The sequence below is a fragment of the Apteryx mantelli genome, chromosome 21, assembly GCF_036417845.1.
Source record: "Apteryx mantelli isolate bAptMan1 chromosome 21, bAptMan1.hap1, whole genome shotgun sequence".
Taxonomy (NCBI): Eukaryota; Metazoa; Chordata; class Aves; order Apterygiformes; family Apterygidae; genus Apteryx; species Apteryx mantelli.
This window is the reverse complement of record NC_089998.1, coordinates 1,976,168-1,997,518: the sequence shown is the minus strand read 5'-3', so window position 1 is coordinate 1,997,518 and position 21,351 is coordinate 1,976,168. Positions and strand designations below refer to the sequence as shown.

General features: G+C 43.2%; 1 protein-coding gene across 1 annotated transcript in view; it reads left to right on the top strand.

Moving 5' to 3' along the window:
• Positions 1-21,351, top strand: part of CRB2 (crumbs cell polarity complex component 2) — a 41,644-nt gene that overhangs the window by 4,607 nt on the left and 15,686 nt on the right. The window contains exons 2-6 of the mRNA XM_013956585.2: positions 7,532-8,233; positions 10,533-10,728; positions 11,268-11,407; positions 11,879-12,061; positions 13,025-13,138. Coding sequence (XP_013812039.2) covers positions 7,532-8,233; positions 10,533-10,728; positions 11,268-11,407; positions 11,879-12,061; positions 13,025-13,138 — 1,335 coding nt within the window. The remainder of the gene's footprint in view (positions 1-7,531; positions 8,234-10,532; positions 10,729-11,267; positions 11,408-11,878; positions 12,062-13,024; positions 13,139-21,351) is intronic.

Genomic DNA, 21,351 nt, shown 5'->3' with positions numbered 1-21,351 from the left:
GTGGGGGAGAGAGGATAAGGAGTGTTAAAGCCCTGTTCAGGCCTGCCCTATCCTCCTTGTTGTCGTGTGGACCCTGGGAACAGGCCATGGTGTGTGCCCTGTTGTTAATCCTTTACACTGACCAGAATAGGGACGGATCAGCAGAGGTCAGCAGGGATTTACTAATATAAGCACATGCTTTCCTGTTGTCATGGAAACAACTCTTTCCATTCCTTTATTCAGCGTTTCTTCGGTAGTTGTGTTACTCTGATACTTGGGGTGGAGGGGTTCCCTTTCTCCCCTCAGCCTCGGTGTCTTTCTCTAGCAGGAAATCTGCTGGGGTGACCAGCAGGACCACGGCCTGACTGCTAAAAATTGCATCAAGCTGCGATTTTGATCATTCACAGTTTAGGCACTTGAAGGTTCCTCTAGCTCAACTGCTGTTGCAGCGCAGTTGGGGGCTGCTGCTGGGAAGGCTCTTGCTCTCACCTCTTGGTTGTAGCTTGGCTTTTTCCACTTGTTGCAGTGAGCAGGGCAGGTGAAATATAACTGAAGAAACCCTTTTCTCTGCAAGTCTGCAGTGCCTTTCATGAAAGATGATGATCATAGGGAGCAAGATGTAAAATAGTATGGAGGTCAAGGAACTCAACAGGGCTGATCCATGCACAAAAGGTATTTACTGCATGATTTTGGAAACATGAATAAATGCTTGTAAGCATCAAGCAGTCTTTTCTGAAAATATATGATTAAAAACTAGAAGGGAGTAAGTCTTGTGTGGTGCTATTTGTTTAATATAAAGTGCTAAGTGTAGAATTGGGCAAGTTTTCAGAGCCTGGAACTTGTTACTTGTCACACTGATATTGTCAGTGTGAATCCAGAAACAAGCAAACAAAATACCCCCTTTTCTTTGATCCTCTCTCCTTTTGCTAATGTAATATTTGCATTCTGTGCAGAAATCATATCACTCCATGTCATACAGAGTGGAAAATATCTAACTTTTAAATTCTGTAGTACCTCTAATGTAAAGTATTTAAGGCTTTGAATATTTTAATCTCACAAGATACTTGTGAGAATGTATACTTGTAGCTATTTTATAAGTTGGACAAACTGATACACAAAGTTGAAGTGGCTTGCTTTAAGCTCACGTTAAGTTTTTGCCAGGCCTGGAAATAATCTTCTGGCATCCTGACTCCTCATCCCATTCCACTTGCATCTATGGTTGTAAACATTTGTCTGAGAGATTGTACCCAGGAGAGAGTGACAGGATGAAAATGTTCCTTGAGTTGATGAAGATGTTATACTGAGCATCTTCTACGAGCTCAGCTGTATCCCCAGCTAAAGGGCGTCCATCATCTGTCACAGTTTCCCAAGGCTTTGAAAAACCAACCTTGTGAAAAGGAAAAAGTGAAAAATACAAGCCAGTGAGTAATGCCATCTCACAAGCAGTGAAGTAATAAAATGTCCTTAACCCCCTTGTCCCCTCTACTGTCTTAGCAGCTCCCTGTGGCAGCCTCTAGTAAAACCTTCTCCTGCCAGTAGTGCTAACAGACTATCAGGGTGGAGAGGGGAACCTGTGAAAGTTATTTCAATGCAATTCATGTTGTGGGGGAAATTACTGTTTGCTTAAATGGAACTTAAGCTGTTTGCTTATTTTCAGACCATTGAGATTTCAGGACATATGTGAGATAGTGGAGAATAAACAAGGTTAAGGGGTTTTGGTTGTTTTTTAAAGGAAAAGACAGAAATCTTGCTACAGTTCTTTGAGAACCTCCTCCTCCCGCACTGTCTTTATCAGTTCCCACAACTCTTCACCAGTGCAGTGCAACCACATCTCGTCCTGGCTTACCAAAGCAAGATATTACTCTGCACCGTCTGGGAGAGAGACAGGGAACTACTACCAGTGGGATCTCAGATTGCCCAACATCTCATTCGTTTCTGATTTCTTTTTGTATGGGTAGAAAACTGGCTGCTGCAACTGCCCTTTGATAAGATCATTTAATAAAAGCAGAAATCTCCTGTGTGTTCTCTAGTTGGCTTGGAATTTACTGTAAGTAGTATAACTTAATATGTGGGGCTTGTGTCTGAGATCTAGGAAGAGATGTAGCATTTTCTGTTCAGCACGTACGTATTCAAAACAGTCAAGTAACCTATCAGATACACTGCATTTCATCATAACTTTTGAAAGGATGAAGGTGAAAAAAATTATATATCTTCATTTTTTTCTTTCTTTTTCCTGGATAGTAAGTGTCTGAATGTTAAATATTAGAAACTGATGTCCTGTCTGGCCTGGAAAATGATGTAGGAACTGTTCAACTAATGAAATCACAATATCCCAGCAACAAAAGATTTGCCTTTAAGAAACAAAAGTGAAGAGATTTTTAACTACAACTTTTAATTCCAATGACAAACAAAGACTTTGTGGAAGAAAGGCTGTGTCAAAGACTACATCATCCTCTTCCCTACCTCACTATAATCCAGTGCAAGAGTCTGAGATGCATGCATAAAACCCCCAAAGATTCTCGAATAAATTCTGCTGTAACATTCTTAATGTTTGAGTAAAAGATATCTATTAAAGCTTATTATTAAAACAGAGCCTGGCAGTGGAGCTTGTCATAGCTCTTTGTTTGCCTTAAAGTGATGCAAAAGGTCATAAACCCCATCTTTTAGGGAAATCCTTTGTCAGCTACCTTTAAAGTGTAAAACCAGACCTGCCCTGACAGAGCTCAATGAATGCTTTATATCTGACTCTATTAGCCTTTGAAGTTCCCCCTAATCCACCCCTAAATGCCTGGAACGTATTCTTCAAAGAAGCTGTAGTCCTCTCCAGTTTCATTTCAGAGTAGGGTTGCAGGCCTGTATGACTGCAGTATATTTTTTACATTTTTTTCACTTACTGAACATCACAGGTTAGCATTCCTCTTGTGAAACACAGAGGAAAAATCCAGGATGTTGTTGTTAATCCAGCAACAACTACTTTTGTGAAAAACGATAAACTCCTGTCATTCAGTGACTTTTTTGACCTAATCTTTGCCATTCTCATAAAACAGTGTAGTTTGAATGACATGTTTTCATAGTTGATATATTGCGCAGCACTAAAAGCTAATTTATTCATTATAGTTGTTAGCATTTGGTGCATATTCACATGCTATTCATGTTCATATGATAATTTGTACCAAAATTGAGAGGAATTACTGTAAGACCTAGGACTGATTGATGAAAATATCAAAAGCAGAGCTAAAGAGGTCATACACGGTCTTTCTCAAACTAAGTGGTAGCCTAAGTCTTTAATACCCATTTCTTGCCCTGAATTCTTGCAGACTGTGCTTAACTTTCTGGTGATGTCCCAAGTGCTATACTCAGTTCTGTGCTGTTGAAATCCCCCTTTTTGACATCAATTTATAATGAATTCTGTGGTGTGTTAGTGTCTTGTCTATGGCGAATTGTATAGCCAAAAGGTTAGCGATGCCACTGAATGAATATTGGGATTATACTTTATTTATACAGGGGCATGTTTTGTCCTTGGAAGCTATTCCAGTATTAGTATGGGCATGTTGCATACAGGGGAGATAATCTTGGAGTCAGTGTTAATGTGCTTGTAACCTCTACTGAGCAGGGCAAACACACAGATGATCTTCTGCTGGCTGCTCCATACATGCCTTATGAGCAATGCTGTGCTACTTCAGGTTCTTTGCTCGCGTTGCCTGGGCATCCCCGTTAGAGGCCAGCTGCTTAGCTCTACTGGCCTTTCAAGGCTTCGAGAGAGACAGAAATAGAATAGTGGTTTCTTTGTTTTGAGAAATTTGCTCTCTTTAGTAATCACCTGTCTCCTTGACCAGCATCGCTGTGTTAAGGGACAAGGTTGTAGACGCACACAGGTAAGGCTTATCTTGCGATGCAGGAAGGCTCCAGGGTTGTGCTTGAACCATCTCCAATGGCACAAAGTTGTGACAGAGACTGAAGTGGAGTGGAAAGGAGCCGTTATTAATCATCTATTTGATTTTAAATTCCAAGATGTACTAGAGATCTTTTAATGGCCACCGCCTTGTTTACCAAGAGCTGAGACTAGTTAGGAAGACCAAGGAGTGAAGAGGGTTGTTACTTTTAACTTGGCTCAGCCTTCAGTGCACCCAGCTGTCTTTTCTGCCTGAGGCCATGAACGTTTTAGCATTCGCAGTTAGAAGATAAATCCAGTAAGCAGGAACAAATGTTTTTTGCTAAGCCCATGATAGATGGAATCAGAATGGTTGGTTAGCAGTGGACTATTAGCTAAAACTAGTTCTGTAACAATTCAGGGACTTAACTTTTCCCTATATAACCCTATACGTAACTAGGTATTCAACACAAATTATGACTTAACTGTGAATGTAACTAATTAACAAATGGTGCCGTTGTTCATAACCATAGTGAACTTAGAGGAGAATGGAATTCTCCTTATTACTTCACTGCCTTCCTAAGCTAAGCCAAGATGTTTTTTTGACCTTCTAATGAAGTTTTATGTTTTCTTGTCTTGTTGTCTGTCTTTAGTTGGACCCTATTCTGTGTCTACAAGTTTGTGTGCAGCTGTGGGGCCGTATATTTGTCACTGAATGTTTTTGTTATTGGCAAGCATTAATGAATAATAGAGATTACTGTGCATTCTAGTCATATGATGAACTAAAATTGGGAAAAGGTACTAAAAGGTATATCTGTTGTGAAAGAATTTGGAAAAAACAGGAAACAGCAAAATTTGGTATTTATCTCTATTTGTAAGTAGCATTTAGATTGTCTGCTTATAATGGGAACAGAAAACTATGCACGTTGCCTTTGAAATGACTATAACCTGTCTACACTAGCAATGCTTGGTGACTGTGTTGAAATGCGAGTTTCTTTGCGGATGGAGTTTGCTGCAAGTCGGAGCAATCATTTGAAGATGCAGTGGACTTGGTCTCTCTTTTATCCCAGACTGTGCTCCTGGTCTCTGGAAAGTGCAGGCTGGGACTGGTTACTCATTAAGTATACAAAGGCTCATATCTCCTGCCTAGTAAAGCTCTTTTGCAGAATAGTTTCCTGGGCTCCCCACGCTAATTGCTAAAGAGATTCCAGGCAGATTCCGTCATCCTTGTTTTCTGCCTGACTGGGAATCTGAGAATAAAAGGGCTGATGGCAGAATAATGAGATTGCTGGACAGTGCAGTGCACAGCAGCTCTCCCCAGCATCGCATGAGAGAGGGAGGGCGGCAGGGCAATGGAGATGATGCTGGAAAGAGAAAGGTCTCTCTAAATTCCTGAACACCCTCCATCCCCCATCAACACTGCCTCTTAAAAGAAGACTTAGAAACACGGCAGTCTTTTGGTGGGAGGAATTAGGGGGAGGTCAGGGGCAGGGGCAGGCTTTTGTAAACCAGAGTCTCCTATAAATCCCTTTCAGGCCCTCAAGCCGGATGCCTCCACCTTCGTATACAAAGGCTGAGGAGCCAATGGGCAGTGAGTTGATAGAAAACCACTGACACAGATTAGCTAGTGGGTGTGTAGAAGATGCACCAGAGCAAGGCAAACATGACCAAAAATGGGCTGGGATAATGATGGCATGAATGAGGGAATGTGGAAGGTCAGCTGAGAAGCGATGCTGTGGCGTGTGTTCCTGGCAAATCCCTAGCAAGGAGCATGGCACATTAAAACAACTTTCCTCTACTAGCAGCAATGCAGTGCAGGCCAGGGGTAGTGAGCTGTGTGTAGTGTCAGAGCTCTGCAGGCCTCTGGCCATGTGAGTAACTGGCTGCTCTCCACCTGGAGTGTGGAGTTTCCCCGAGACTGACGCCTTTCGCTAGCTGGCCCACAGTTATATAAAGAAGACAGCGAATGGGGCAAAGGGCTGATCACACAGTGGCATCTAAAGGAGAGGTTAAATGCTAGTGAATCCTAGATATGCAGTGCTAGGCAAAGTCAGGATCACCTCATCAGGAGCAGTAGCTATTTCTCAGATACTATTTGCTATTTCTTGAGCTTTACCTCTGCTTTGTGGCTGTTTTTTTTCCCCGCAGATGTTTCCAAAACATCTGCTATATAATTGTTTGCAGTTATCTACAAGTTTAGTTGTTTCCTAGCACTTACGCGTGAATCAGTCTGCAGTATCTGTACCCCGCGGCTTCTCTCCTATGTATCCCGGAATGGGAAACAGCAGAGCGAAAAACTCTGATATCAGAAAATTGCAGTGGGATGGAAAGCTAATGTCCGCTGCCTTTGTGAGGGGAGTTTGCATTGCCTTTTTACTATTTACTATTTTTATTTTGCTTCTTTTGAAAGTGTGTAATTTTGTCACTGAATCCAGGGTGTATATCCTTCTAATATCAAGGCAAATATCTCCTGTTCCCTAGGTTGTCCTCCCCTTTGATGAGTCAGATTGTTTCACAAAGTAAATTTGATGGAAAAGAATTGAGGATTCCCCTTATTCTTCCATCCTTCATGATTGACAGATGTCTGAACTGAACACTTTTTTGTTCTCCTAGATCATGTATCTTGTGTAATCTCATTTATGTGAATTAAATTCACAGTCCCATCATGGCATGTCCCATCACATTTCTGGAGGGTGGAATTCCTCGACTAGGGAAAAGCCTTTTAAACGCTGCTGTTAATGGTATTGTGACTAGGTGTGAATAAACTGATCATGTACAAATGCTCCCAGATGCAGGGGAATCTGGACTTGACATTAGTTGCTGGTGTGTGGATATTAGATTGATGTTCTGGCTCTGCAAAGACTAAGAGTTTGGATCTGAAATGCTATCAGCACAGTGAATCTCTTCAGACTCTGCTCTTCCTTGCTTAAACTCTACTGCTGTGTAAATCTGCATATCTGTCCTGCAGGCAGAGGGTGTGTGGCCAGTGATTATCGAACCTTGGGCTGCCCCATGGAATCAGAGATCATGTGTGAAATATCCCAGCTTGGAGTTTGGGTTGGACTGTTTATGGCAGCATCTTTAGAACAGTAGTGGACTAGCTCAGAAAAAATGTAAATTCTAGAAGGAGCAGCTGGGATGTTAAAAGCCACAGCCAATGCCTTAAAATAGAACCAGAAACTGGCTGGCTGGCTTTGTGGATTTCAAAGCATGAGTGTTGTGCCCTACCAGCAAGGGAGTCAGTGGATTTTACACAAACTTCATCCGTCTTGTGAATGAATTTAAGGTGACCCATTTCACTGCTCTCAGAGTGATGCAGGCATGAATAAGCAGAAGTAAAATCTGTGGTTGAGAGGAAAGATCACAAGTCCTGGACAGGCATGGATGGGAAGGGAGGCAAACTGTTCAGTTCTGAAATGCAAGCGCCCCCTAAAAACTGGGCATCTAGTCACCTGTCTTAGCAAGAAATTCCTGACTGCCATCGTAAGAAGGCCTGTCATATTGTCTTCTCTCTGATAAATGTTTGATTCTCTGGTATCCTTCTTAGTTAATGGCTAGAGCAGCCACTTTCGGTGTGGAATTTAGGTGGGTGGTCTCGGAAATATACCTAGTGATTGGTGGAGGAGCTCACTTCTTCAGGGCTACTAACTCAGACTAACAAAAAGTCTCTTTTCTCAACAGGCACTTCATGCTCTGAAAATGATGGCAGCTGTTCATCGTCCCCATGTGAGAATGGTGGGAGCTGCACGGATTTGGAAGTGGGTTACCAGTGCACCTGCCCCATGCAGCCAGTAGCATACAGGGGCATAAACTGTGAACTCCTCTATGATGCATGTGTTAGCCATGAGTGCCCTGCCCATAGGATTTGCCGCGGGACGCCGGGGCTCCTGAAATATGAATGTATCTGTAGGCCTGGCTTCACAGGTATTGATTGTAACATTAATATTAATGAGTGTGAGAGCAACCCTTGTAAAGATCCTCATTTTGAATGTGTAGACAGTATAAATGGATACACCTGTAAATGTCAAACAGGACTGAACGGAGAAGGATGCCGAACAGAAAGCTCTGTATGCTCTAGCCACCCCTGCCTAAATAACGGGACCTGTGTCGAGGGTCCTGGGGACTATACCTGCATCTGCCAACCTGGCTTCACCGGGGCCCACTGCAAAGACAACATTGATGAGTGCGCTTCCAGCCCCTGCCAGAACGGAGCCATCTGCCGCGACAGGGTGAACGAGTATAGCTGTTTCTGCGTGCCCGGGTTCCAAGGATACAACTGCGAAATAGACATCAACGAGTGTGCGTCCCGGCCCTGTAAAAACAACGGCTCCTGCCTGAATGAGATGGATCACTATTTGTGCAAGTGTGTCCCCGGCTACACAGGTACCTTTCACGCTCGTGTACTAGCCGGGTGGTTGGGTTACGTCTCGTTGTTCATGCAGTTCCACAATGCGCCTGCTGGTGACACGTCTAGTGAAAGTGTTAGTAGCTGCCCTGAGGAGCTGTTGCGTTACAGCCATGAGACTAAATCTCTGTTGCATAACTCAGATTTCTGGAGTGTTCAGTACTGTGTGAATAACGGTATAGGGCTTGCTGTTGTGGCTTCCAGGCAATAGTTGAGCTTTGATTCCCATGGATGATGCAGCTGTTGAGAGATTCAGATCCACGAGTGAAAGTGGGAACTGTCTGAGACTTGGAGTACTGGATATAATGTAGATGTGATGGGCTCTCAGGCTGAAATTAAGGGAGATGTACAAGAAAAGAGATTTATCATCAGGAAGAGTGAGCTTGGTGTTTACAGGTATGACAAATCTCTATCTGGCTTGTAGTCCTTTATCCTGTCCTGCAGGATTTCTCTGAGAAAGTAGTCTTTTTGGAATACAGTAGATTTCAGTTGGAGGTTTCTTTTCCAACTCTTTCAGGTCCAGAGAATATTTTTTTGCATGTGATGTAAGTATCTGGGTTTTGTGCATGTGGGCTAATGGTGACTCAGAGTTATCTGCGAGGGAGGCAGCAGGAGGTTCTCCCTTCTGCTTATCAGAGCGGAATGCAGTTGTGCTGTGCTCGTGTCTGCCTGGTACCACTTAGCACATGAACTTTCTCAGCCTTCCTCCTTGTCGCAGACTGAAGTGTTTCAAGAGTTAGGTTGCTGTGAAGGAATGCTGCAGATTACCAGTGGAATGAAGGGAAGTTACAACATCAGGAATGCAGTCACTGATGCTGAATCACTCACTCTGATTAAAAAAAAAAAAAAGAAAAAAAAAAGAGATGAGGGAAGAAAACCACAGACCTTAAAATAACTACTGATTCTGAATATCAAACATAATACTGTCTATACAAATCAGTTTGGGGTTTTTTTTCCTCTTTCTGCTGAATCCTCAGTTCAGAATTGTGGAATTCCCCTGCCAAAGAGGGGATAAAATGGCCTAGGGAGCTGGAGGAGCTTGCCATGCTCCAAGTTATTTTGATGTCAAATATAAGGCTTTGCTTTGTGATCTAGTGCTTCATCCTGATCTGAGAGGTTCTAGCACCATCAGTTAGCAAGGGTGGGTTGTTTCCTGGTGCTTGCAGCTGGAATTTGGGTGAAGGAAGTTTTGTGTGGGTATTGACAAGTTTGAACCAGCAGATTAGGGGGCCCACATTCCTTCAGGATTAGGATGGCCATGTCCACTACATGGTGAGCCTTTGCCAAGAAGGGGGGATTAGATGGATTGGCAGGTGCCACTGTAGTGACTAAGGTTTGGAGGTGATGTCAGGCCATGGGTGACTCAAAGAGGTGGAATATAGTAGGATATTTGCATAGGAGTTCTTATTCTGTCAGTGAAAGTTACGACTTTGGACCAAAAATGCATGACTTTCTGTTACTCTTGGCTAGTAATATTGGAGCTAATGTCTAACTTTTAGTAGCATTTCATAATATAATAACTTACTAATATGTAGTATCACAGTAATTAGCATTTTGCACTGCTTTAATGCTTTTTTCCTAGGGATCTCAAAGCCAAGTTACAAATACCATTTAAAGAAATGGAACAATATTTTGAAGAAACAGGTAGAGATTGCTTCCCATACCCAAAATGCAACTGCTTCTGATGTAGAACCCTGGATCTGATTAGTAACAGCACAAGACAAATGAAGAATACTATATTTAACTAAAACTGTAAGAGCTGTATCATAGGTAAAAGTAAATAACGCTGTGATTAGCAGTTTGATTCTTCTCTTCCCATCCCTATCCCCCCTGCACTCAAAGAATCCGAAACCAAAACTGTTGTCATCAGATTTTTAAGGAATGCATGTGAGTAGGGTCAAAATTTTATGGCGCATTCAGAAAATAGATGTCATTTGTGAAGTGCTGATATGTTAGCTACTTCAACAAACCTGAATGAAAGAAACCAAAGCTTCATAAATAATGTAAATTATTTAGTTTTGTTATAAAACTAAAATTCAAAAATCTACCTAAAATAATTTTGTTTGCAAATAAAAATTAAAGGTCCCTAATTTATAAGCATTGCATACTACCTGTTCATGAATTTCCAGTGCCCTTATGGCAATATTTATAAACGATGGCTATGCTAGCCAGTTAAGCTGATAACATGGCTTTTGTGATTCCGGCTCAGAATTCCAGCCAGCACATTTATACTTTGCTGGATTCCTAACACAGATATTTCTTTCTTTTGTAACCAAGGCGTAAACTGTGATGCTGAAATAGATGAATGTGATTCAGAGCCTTGCCAGAATGGGGCCTTGTGCAGTGATCATGTTGGGTTCTACACCTGCGCCTGTGCACCGGGTTACCAAGGAATCCAGTGTGAGGTGGACATCGATGAATGTGTGAGCCAACCCTGCGAGCACAACGGAACATGTCACGACCTCATTAACAGGTGAGAGATCAGTGGTGTTTTGCCAGTTGGATACCAGGAATGATCTAAAGTTGTGCTTAGTGTAACCTGTCAAAATTAGGGTAAAAATCCGTGGGGTGAATTGGATTTAGTGTTCTCTATATCCCTGTGGTCCCAGTGGCAATAATTCAGAGAATGATTAATGGCAATATGCCCCTCCCACTAGCAGAACTCCTAGGATGCTCAAAGGAAAAGATTCCTTTTATTGCTTCCAGCTGACATGTAAGGTACAAAGGGGAGCTAATTGAAGAGCATGGTCAGCAAAAGCAACTGCCCGTCTAGGCTGAGAACATACCTGTCTGTCTGAATCTACCTTTTAACAGGTAAGGTGTGAGCTCAGAGACTCTGCTGGGATTGATCTGCCCTGTCACTAGTGTGCCCTGTTTGAGCAGATGGAACTGTCTTTTCCCTCTGCCCCACAAGTGGGTGTGAGGACTGACAGCTTAGCTCTGTTTGCCCTTTCCTCATAAGGGGCTGGACAATCAAATTAAGAGCTTCTTCATTGCTCTCTTGCCCCTCAGCTACCATTGTGACTGCAGTGACACGGGCTTCGAAGGGGACCACTGTGAGTTGGATATTCTGGAGTGTGCCTCTGAACCCTGTCTGAACAGTGCCACATGTGTGGAGGGAGTCAAGAACTACAGCTGTGCCTGCTGGCCAGGTAGGTTAGAAATCTGGTTTGCTATGTTGTCATCTAAGCACCCTGTGGTGGAAAGCGCATGCTAAATCGCTCTCTTGAAGAATGAAGAGTCAATGATCATGCTGCATGGTCCAGTGTTATTTTCATTATTCCACACAGTGAGGCTGCCACTGCTCCCCTTTAGAGGCCATCCCAGGAGCCAACTGACCTTGTTGCTGGGAAATGTATCCTGATTCTCAACCGTAAAATTTCCCTTCTCCTCTCTTCTGCCTTTTTCCATCATGCTCTTTTCGATCATGTGCTAATGCTTTCCTGGAAATTGGTTGTCTGGCTCCTGCCTTTGACATACTGAAGTAAATAGGACCCTAGGACTCCCTACTAGCTAAGCACAATGTTTTTGGCTCTTCTTTTCACCTTTAAGGCAGCCACAATATTTAGGTGACTAGTGTCAGTGAAGGTGCGTATGATGTTTACACTGGTATTTCCTGGCAGGTTACATGGGGCAGCGGTGTGAGGAGGATGTGGATGAGTGCGCTGCAGATCCCTGTCACAACGGAGGTGTATGCTTTGAGCGATCCAACCAAGCCTATTATGGAACACAACCCGACTTCCCCAGTGATTTCAGCTATAGCCAAGCCGCTGGTTTCCTCTGCTGGTGCCAGCCAGGCTTTGCAGGTGAGTTGTGCATTAAGTGTTCCACCTCGTCTGCACCTGATGGAGATTGCATAGTTTGAGGAGGTCGGGATGGAGCAGTGTTATCTGTGCAGCAAAAGCCACTTAATGACTGGTATTGCGAGGGGGCGGCAGCCTGATGCGTCAGGAGCATGTTTCTGTTCATGTACTGTGTTTGTGTGTTGCAGACAGCTGTCTGAATGTCATCCTCCGTCCAGCAAGCCTCTCTTAACACCCCCCTTCCCTAGCAGAGGCAATAGCCTGTGCCCTTTCCAAGTACTCTGAATACCCTCTGGCTATGAAAATGCCAGGGTGGATTCTCTTTGTCAGTCTGTCATGCATGTGGCAGAATTCATTCCTACAAGATAACTGTGAAACACTCCTCGTCAGAGGCAGCTGATCCCCTGGAGTCCCAGATAACTGTCCTAGGTGTTCCCTTGATGAGAATACTGTCATGACAGCAGCTGTATAATCAGAGTAGGTAGGAGAAGAGGGGGTTCTTGGTATCTTGCTCTCGGAGTTAGAAACTCTGTGGATGTTCCACTGAAATATTGCCTTTCCTCTAGTTTATCAAATATTTATAAAAGCATGGATTTAACAGCTGGGAGAGCCTCCCTGGATGGAGGAGTTAAACAATAATACTTTGTTCCTTTTTGAGAGAGATGAGAGTTTGGTCCACTGTTGCACAGCTAGAATGGTTCAGAGGTTCTGATCCTGCCACTACTCCCTTTCATGACACTGGCAAATCATTTGGCCTTTACTTATTTCATTTCGTCTTATTTTTTTCAGTGATAGTATCTATTTGCCAGAGAGTCTGGAGAGACAAGTGATAGTTCAAGGAATCCTTTTGCATGCTTAAATGACAGATAAGAACAAAAAATTACGAATGCAATTGTCATTCAGATTGTCTCCTCCACTGATGCATGTATGCCCTCAAGATGGCTATTTGTATTTTCACTTTAAAAGGGGACACCTGCTCTACTAACATTGATGAGTGTGAATCCCAGCCATGCCAAAGTGGAGGGCGCTGTGTGGACCTTGTTAATGGCTTCCTTTGTCATTGCCCACCAGGATATTCAGGTAACGTTGGTGAACGAGGGTGGTGGGGATCAGGGCAGTCTGGTTAACTGATGCTGACTGAGTGCCTGTGTTATTGCTCGGCTGCATGACTGGATTCCAGCACTGGCTGGCACAGGAGCTGAACAGAAGCGAGATGAACTGTGTGGAGCTCAGAAGTGCTGCAGAGGGAGTTCTTCAGTTCAGGACTCAAGTGCCATGGGAAAGCTGTGTGGTTTTGCTGAAATACGCGATAGGCTCTGAAGTAGGTTTTAACACATACGATCAGCTAAGTAGAAGAGCCTAAGACCAGAATAGCTAGAGGACCTGTATCCTGGAGTGAAAGTTCACTGGGAGAACTATGTATATTATACACATGAAGATGAACAAAACCAGCCTTCAAATAAAAGTATATAAATGCAGAAAAAGGGGTGCTTAAGTGTCTGGCTGTCACCAGCTACTGACTATAGCAGATTGGATTACCAGCACATAAAACATCTGTAAAACATCTCTATTCCCTAACACCCCTGGATGATAAGAGCCAGCAATTTTTGGCTGAAGGCAGTAATCTGCTATGGTAAGAGGTCAAAAGGTCTCTGTGATGTGAGCAAATGAAGCCTTCTCTGTTTACAAGGGACTGGGGAGTCTGGATTCTTCCAGAATGCCCTGCCTGACCCTAACAGGTTTCGGTTTCCTAGCTGTGAAACACTGAAATAGTGAGTCTTGCCCATCAGCTCCATTGGGAAGGTACGTGGCTGTTTGCATGGAAGGTGGAGATGGCTGTTGCCTCTTGAATGTTCTGCAGTGTAAGTGTTGCCCCTGCGTCGGAAGGTAAGGTGAACACAAGACTGTATCGCACCTTCCGGGTGCCTATAGTACCATAGAAACTATGTATTCCTATAGGTAGGTCCTAAATAGCAGAGCAAACTGGTTTTTTTTCCCCTTGTCTATGGGAATTTTTTTTTTTATTATATATTTCTAATGTTTGTTCACAAACATATAATGATTTCTTTTTCATTATTACTATGTTCACTAGCTCAGCATGAAAACTGAGAGGAATGACTTCTAACAAATAGCCTTTGTACCATGGTGTGCCTTCTCTCTGACTGGCAGAGGTTATTTTGGTACTGGCTTGTGAGAGCCCTTCTCCTTCAGAGCTGTGGTCACTGGGGCAGATTTTCCTTTGTTTCCATGCTTGACTGATGCCAAACCTCATCTCAGTTTAAAGTTTGTACTCTGTCTTCTACATCTCTTAATTGCACACATACTCTCTCTTTTGAGCAATTTGATACCAAAAAGTAGTTTATAAGAAAGGTGGTCCCAGCACAATCTTGTGCTTGTGTAGTTTTGAGGCAGATGTAGCCTTTCCGCAGTGTTGCTAGGCTGCCATCTCGTGGGAAAAGGAAAAACTTGAAGCCAAAAGAAAACCTTGTCCTCTAACTTCTTGGAACAGTAGGTAGCGGCCTTCCTTAGACTGTCTTAGGGGTTGATTGAATAGGAAAGTTTTCTGTTTACCTTCTGTGCTCATATTGATTGAGCTATGCTGGAGTAAGTCTGTGCAGCCCTTTCCTGTGAAGACCCAGTCCAGAGGTACTTTCACTCCCCGAATCTCAGACCAGCTCCTGGTTAACACATTCCAATACCAGGGTGAGTTCCTTGTGGGGTTTGTGGTGTATCTTGTTTGCCTACTACCTAATGTAGGTTAGGTCAAGAAAAACTTGCTTTTGTAGGTGAGGCTTTTGAACATAGGCTTTTATCTAAGCTCTAAATTGCCCCTTCTTGGGTAGTTAGAGTGCTATACTTCTGAGATGAGATATTGTCCAAATGAGATGGTTTGAAGCTTATCCTACCTGTCAAAATTCCCACTCACCCATGTGCCCATTTTGCTTTTCCTCCTTCGGTGCCCCAGCACCCCTCACAGAGTTTAGAATTTCATTTTGCTTTACCAAACTGCAGGTCTGTTTAATCCTTTCGAAGTCTTAGTTTGCTCATGGGCAGAAAAGCTGACAGAAGCACAGGATGGTGGGCAAAGGAGAGCTAGAGTTCATTCTCCTGCATCAGTTTTGGGTTCATTAGTACTTGAAGGGGATTAGAGGCAGGTTGCTCTTCTGGATATTGCTTTTGGTAAAGGACTTTGTCTCAGCCGAGGTAGTTCTGACACATGAACACGGTGAAAGGCTGGGAGCAGTCTCTGTGCGATCAGCGAGGGCATGTGGAGGAGTGAAGCTGACAGGGAAATAATAGCAATTAATCTCCCCTCCTTTGTCAATTAATCCCAGTATAGTCATGCTGGGTAAACAGCTTATTACTTCATATTAGGATCACAGAACAAGTTTGTGAAGCTTCCCATGATGTTTCTGTTCAAAACACATTTCTGTGGCAACTTAGATCTGCTATGAACTTAGGCTTAAGCTGCCTCCGCTGATTAAAGTGAACTTGCTACTCTGAGGAATGCTTTCTTGGGGCGGCAGGAGGCTCTTTCTGTATTTCTTTCCTTCAGTCTGAGGAATTTGGGGAGTGTAGGGATAACAGTGTGAGTCAGGAGAAAATCTTTCTTTGCAAATTAACTACCTCAGTGCTGTCTCAGTGTTGCAGGGAGATGAGACAACTCTTTCCCTGAAATGTAGTTGTCACAAAATAACGTGGTGCCTCATTCCTGAGAGAACCACATAACAGGCCCTGGAAAAGCAGTGCCATGCGTCAGCCTGTGCCTAAGTAGAGGATGTGCCCTGTGAGGGTGTAAGAAGGGTGAATCGGAACATTGTGCGGCTGCTAAATGAAAAGAGGAGAATGAATCTTGGGTGGTCTTGGAAATGATGACTACTGTGGTAAAGAGAAAAAGCATATTCAGAAAAGCCAGTCTTTTAGGAAAAAAAACAAATGAATTATTTATTCATAGGAATGGTTTTGATCCATCACGTATGTACTAGGCAATGAGTTAGGCCAGGAAGTAAAGACTTGTACCTGCAGTTGGACTGGGAAGTGACTTTTAACCTGGAAGAATGTAATCACTAATGTGGAATATGGCTAGTTCTTTCTTTAAAAACCTCTAAATGGCCTGAGAATTCCCACTCATGTTTCCACTCCTGCTAAAGTTGTCTCTAGAAAGGCCGTGTCCCCTAACACAGTACTGTGGCATTGGCCAGCCTGAATGAGAGGGGAAGAGCTCTATCTTTCTAATCACAAACGTCCCTTGGCAGCAGCACCTTCTGGCCCTGGTAAAACTTGGAGCTTTTTTACAGACTGCTTGGGAATTCTTCTGCTTTCACGAGAAATCGGAAGGTGATGTGTTGATAAAGTTGGGAAGGAGTGTGATTGTGCGTTTCTTTCAGTAGTAATCGGTGTGTTTATCAACCATTTTATTTTGTTCAGCTGTAATGTCTTTGTCAGTTGTCTTGAAAGAAGCAGGATACCTTTTGTGTCGTTTGGTTGCTCTGCAAGAGTGCTGGCCACACTCAGATAGGCTTGAATTTCTTGGTCATAGGTTAAACGTAAAATCCCATGAAATTAAGTGGGAGATACTTCTTCTGAACGTCTTTGGATAGATTTAAATTTTTTTGTGCAGATGTTTCCCGATGTCAGATTTGTTTTAGAGGTGGAGCCACAGAAAAGGCAGCTAAAAGGTTAAGATAGTAAAGAGATTAGAGGACTGTTAGCCCTTGAACAGAATCTCTTTTAGTAAATATAGCTGAAGGGGGAGCTAGGCAGTACTTCATGAGACCCCCACTCCCCTCTGTTCTTTCAGGGAGGTGAATTACTTCTGTGTATGTACTGTTGGTAGACAAGATTTGGTTCTCAGATATTCAGTAAAAATGTCTAAGCCATTTTTAGAAGAGTTTAAGAGGTTTTGTCTTAAGACAGACATATGAGAGCTCCCTTCATAGCTCTGTAGTTAATCAGACCTTTTAAACTTGCTGCCATCTGCAGAATGCTGCAAGAATGTAGGCTTCAGTCTAGACCTTCAGGTGAGTTTTGATCAAAAGTGGCCCCTGAGATTCTGATGCTTGTGATTGCGCTTGAGTCTGTTTTGAACTAGCTCTTTGCATCAATTTTCTGACTAGTGGACAACCTGAGATATGCCCGCTCCCCATGGTTAAAGGTTTTTGAGAGGATTATTAAAGTTGGAGCAACTCTGATAAATTAAATTTGACTTCTTTACTAATGAAAATGGGTGAAGTCCAGCTTAATGTCCTCTTTAGAATCAGCCAGGCAAATACATAGAGTAGTATCCCAGAGCAACAGAAGTATTCTCCTATGCACAGGTATGGCAAGATTGCCGCCTTCTAAAGGCACCTTACCAAGAGAGGTGACTTCAAGATGGCAGATATTAGACTAGATTCAGTGTGTTGATTTCACCTAAAAGGCTTATCAGCAATGTTTATTATTTTCCATTATAATGGACTTGCTTGCCAATTAGCAGTTAGCCCTGTCCTTGCAGTACGTGACCTGTTTGTACACTAAAGACAGACCAGAAATTTCTGTTCCTTTCTTTAAGGGAAAGCTAGCTTTTGAGACAAAAACGGGTGTCTCTGGAGCCTGGAAAGAAATTTCTAAATTTCTGGGATTCATTTACCAACACGGTGAGGAAGTTGCTGATCTCTATCTAAGGAACATGTATGAAATTTGGATACTTCTATCCAAAGTTCACTCTCCATTTTCTGACATTTTTCTGCTAAGGACTCTCTGAGATATTTAGTATTCTTTATCTCGTGCTCATCCAAGAATGATTACAAATTATTAGGAACAAAATAATTCTCTAAACTTAAACCCTGTGATTCAATCTTATAATTTGCGTGTTTGCCAGTGTGTAAGAACTAGGAATTAAAACCTTTAGAAGATGAATCATCTGATCCTTCTAATTTCTTTGGAATCCTTCAGTTTTAAAGAAGAACCTAAGCAGTGACCCCTCACTTGTGTGTAGTTTGAAACAGGGAACCTGTGATCAACCATTTTGGCTTGGAAGAAATCTTATTTAAGCAGTTCGTCTTGCATGTGTGTATTCTATTTCGAATTTTCATGACAGTGTATTTCCCCAACCTCATTCTACGTCCCCAATAGAACACTACTTCGTATATATCCTTAGACTGATCCTGGGAAAAGAAGCAATTGCAGTTTCTAATTAACACTATTTCATGTAATGAATATGAAAAGATGTAATGACAAGTAGGGGGTCAGAATCCGTGCTGACTTATGCTACATGGATTTGGGTTAATTATCGCCAATCAGTTGTGTGTGAATAGACTCTGTGTGTGTGTGTGTATGTGTGTGTGTGTGTGTGTGTAAATAAAAAAATGGATCCTTCTAAAGGGATGTAATGTTCTCCAATCTTTGCAGGTGTTGTTATATTGTATTGTTGCAGTAGGGAGTGGAATGGGCACAAACTGCCCACTTGTTTTCTCTTGATCAGTTATGCGCGCACACACACACGCGCGCGCGCGCACACACACACACACACCCCCTGTAACAACAGAAGGGTCATATTAATTAATACAGCATTTAAAATCTGTGCTAGAATAGGACTGCACATGCAAACAACGCAGATGTGACTCTCTGAGAAGTTTTGACTCTAAATGAATGCTTGCCACATCCCTCCCACTTAAAATATCTCTGAAATTGTCTGGTATGTTTGGATTGAGTGAAGCCAAGAAAGTAAACTAGCTACAAGAGTTGCTGGAATGCTTTCTTTTAATATCTTCAAGTGATACTGCTAATGCAGATTCTCGACTCTGACTTGGGGGAGTTTTTGTTTGCCTGGACCTGACATTGATACTAACATAGACTGGAGGCTCAGAGAAAAGCTCCCAGATGTAAATAACACTTCTTTGCAGAAATAAGAACCCTCTCCAGTACAATATGAATGTAGCCATGTTTTTTTCCAAAACCAGATTCACAGAGGAAAAGGAGATTACAACAACAAATTTTAAGGAATGTAAGCTAATTTTAAGGGGAAAGAGAGAGATCTTTGATTCTGAAGTCCCATGTCTGAACCAGTGCAGTCAGCGTAATGCAGGACATTTCCTTGCTGCTCTGATAGATAGTTAGCAGAGCACTGATTGAAAGCTGATGTGAAAATACTGGCAAAGAGGGGTTTTTGTTGAGGACTCTTAGATTATGATTACTCTTCAGAGGGGAAAACTGGTGAGCTGCTGGGTTTTGGCATTTGGCAGCTTTATGGTCCTCCTTCACGCTTATTGTCTCTTTATCAAAGTTTTGTTTCCATTCAGTTAGATTTCAGAGAAACGGTCATGGTAGTTAAAGCTTGAGACTTTTGTTTGTGACTGTAGTGCAGTGGAAATGCTTGTGGACACCAGCTCATGGAATAGGGCGCATGGAGGAATGAGGCTCTGCGTGAAGTCCTGGTCCCTGGTTAAGTCAGTCTCGAATGTGCAGCGCAGCCAGTGTTACGCTCTGCATTTGGGACTCTCCTCCAGTGGTGGAAATGCAACTTTTTGTTTTAACCTATAATAAGAAAAATCCTATTTTGGCCCTACTGCATGTTAGCTCCATTCACGGAGCTCGGCAGAGTCACCTGGGAGGTGGCACGGGCAAGAGATTGCCCCTTGACTTTCCACTGTCGGAGCTAATGCTGTGGATGCTGCAGGGCACTGCTGTCACGCACGGCGTGAGAATACCCTGCGAAGAGGCATTCTTCATGTCAGCGCTGACAGAAGCCAGCTGGGGCGGTTTAGAGCCGGGCTGGATTAGACCTCACTGCAGCGCAGGTCTCTCTTATATTGGCTGGTTTCAGCTCCAATCCCTTTTGCCTGGCTGGCATCAGGGAGCGCTTACACGCATTCCGCTGCTTCAGTCCAGCCGTTTGGTTGTTCCCCCCCATTCTCCCCCATTTTTTTCCATTACTGTCACAAATGTCCACGAGGAGCCGGCCATGAAATCTGTGCTGATTGGCGTGATCCTGAATGGAATTTTTCTGCTAGCAGGTAATGAGCTCTATGCAGTAACTGCAGTGTGTCCTGAATGTTTGCGTGCCTGCACAGGGCAGGGAGCTGGTTGTGCGATTAGTGGTAGCTGGAGGCATGAGGAGAAGCACAAGAATTCAGTAGAAAGGAAGAATGTTTTTATTCTAAAGTTTTGCTTTGGAAACCTTAGGGCCCAGGAATTTCCTTGCTGCTGCAAGGTGAACGCTGAGCAATCGGCACGTCCTGTGTGCATCATCACTACAACTCTGCCTTGCTTAAAACCAGGTCTCTTCTACGCAGTAATCAAATTTGGGGTGTTTTTCCAAGGCAAGCGTCCTTATTTCATACTCAGGTGTACTTCGTAGACACACAGATGTCTCGTGTTAGTTCTGTGAAACATTAGTTTTGCTTTTTACGGAATGTTTTGGCATTTTCCCTTTTTCCCTTAGTGACTGAAAACTCCTTTATTGAAAAGCAGTTTTAGTTGCAGCTGGGAGGCCAAACCCCTTGCTCGGCCCTGCACCCCTGCACCTCCCTCCCCCACGTCTCCTTGAGGGCTCGGCGGGAGAGGTCAGAGCGGGGGTTGCCATGGAAATGGCAGCGATGGTGCGAACGGGATTGTGTCGGGCCGCTGGTTGCTGCTAACGCTCTCTGTCTTGCTCGCTCTTCCCCCTTCTGCCGCCTCCCTTTTTTCTTTGGTGATAGCCATAGAAACCCTCATTAGGGCGCCCCGGGGAAGGGCTGCCCGGAATTGGGCTGTCTCCGGGGAGCGGGCAGGGCCCAGGAAGGTACCTCGTACTTCAAGGCTTTGGGGCGCGGGACACCTAAATTAGAATCTCTTCCTTTGTGTTGGTTTTTGTTTGACATACATATCCGTTGAGGTATAGGATTCCTACAGAATGCATAATGAATCCTTGCTTGTTAATAGCAGTCAGCAAATTATTACCTTCATTCAGAGAATGGTAGAGTATATGGATTTTAATAACACTTGCATCTATGAAATAAGACTGTTCTTACCACATTGATAACACTTTAGAAATACTTCTGTGAATAGATTTGTACAGAATGGCTAGAAGATTCACCTTTAATTCTCAAATACGGGAGACTGTTAAGGCTTAGCCAGATCTTGAATGTCTGTTTCTGACCCAGCTCTCGTGGTTACTGGGACTGTTAGCTTGAACACTGCTAAATTAACTGGAATGTTTGAAAATAATTGTCTGCAGATAGCAGCCTTTTAAATAACACGTGCCTGGTTTTCAGATAACAGCTTCCACTGATTTGCATTTGTTAGTCTAACTAGATAAGAAACTCATTAAACGT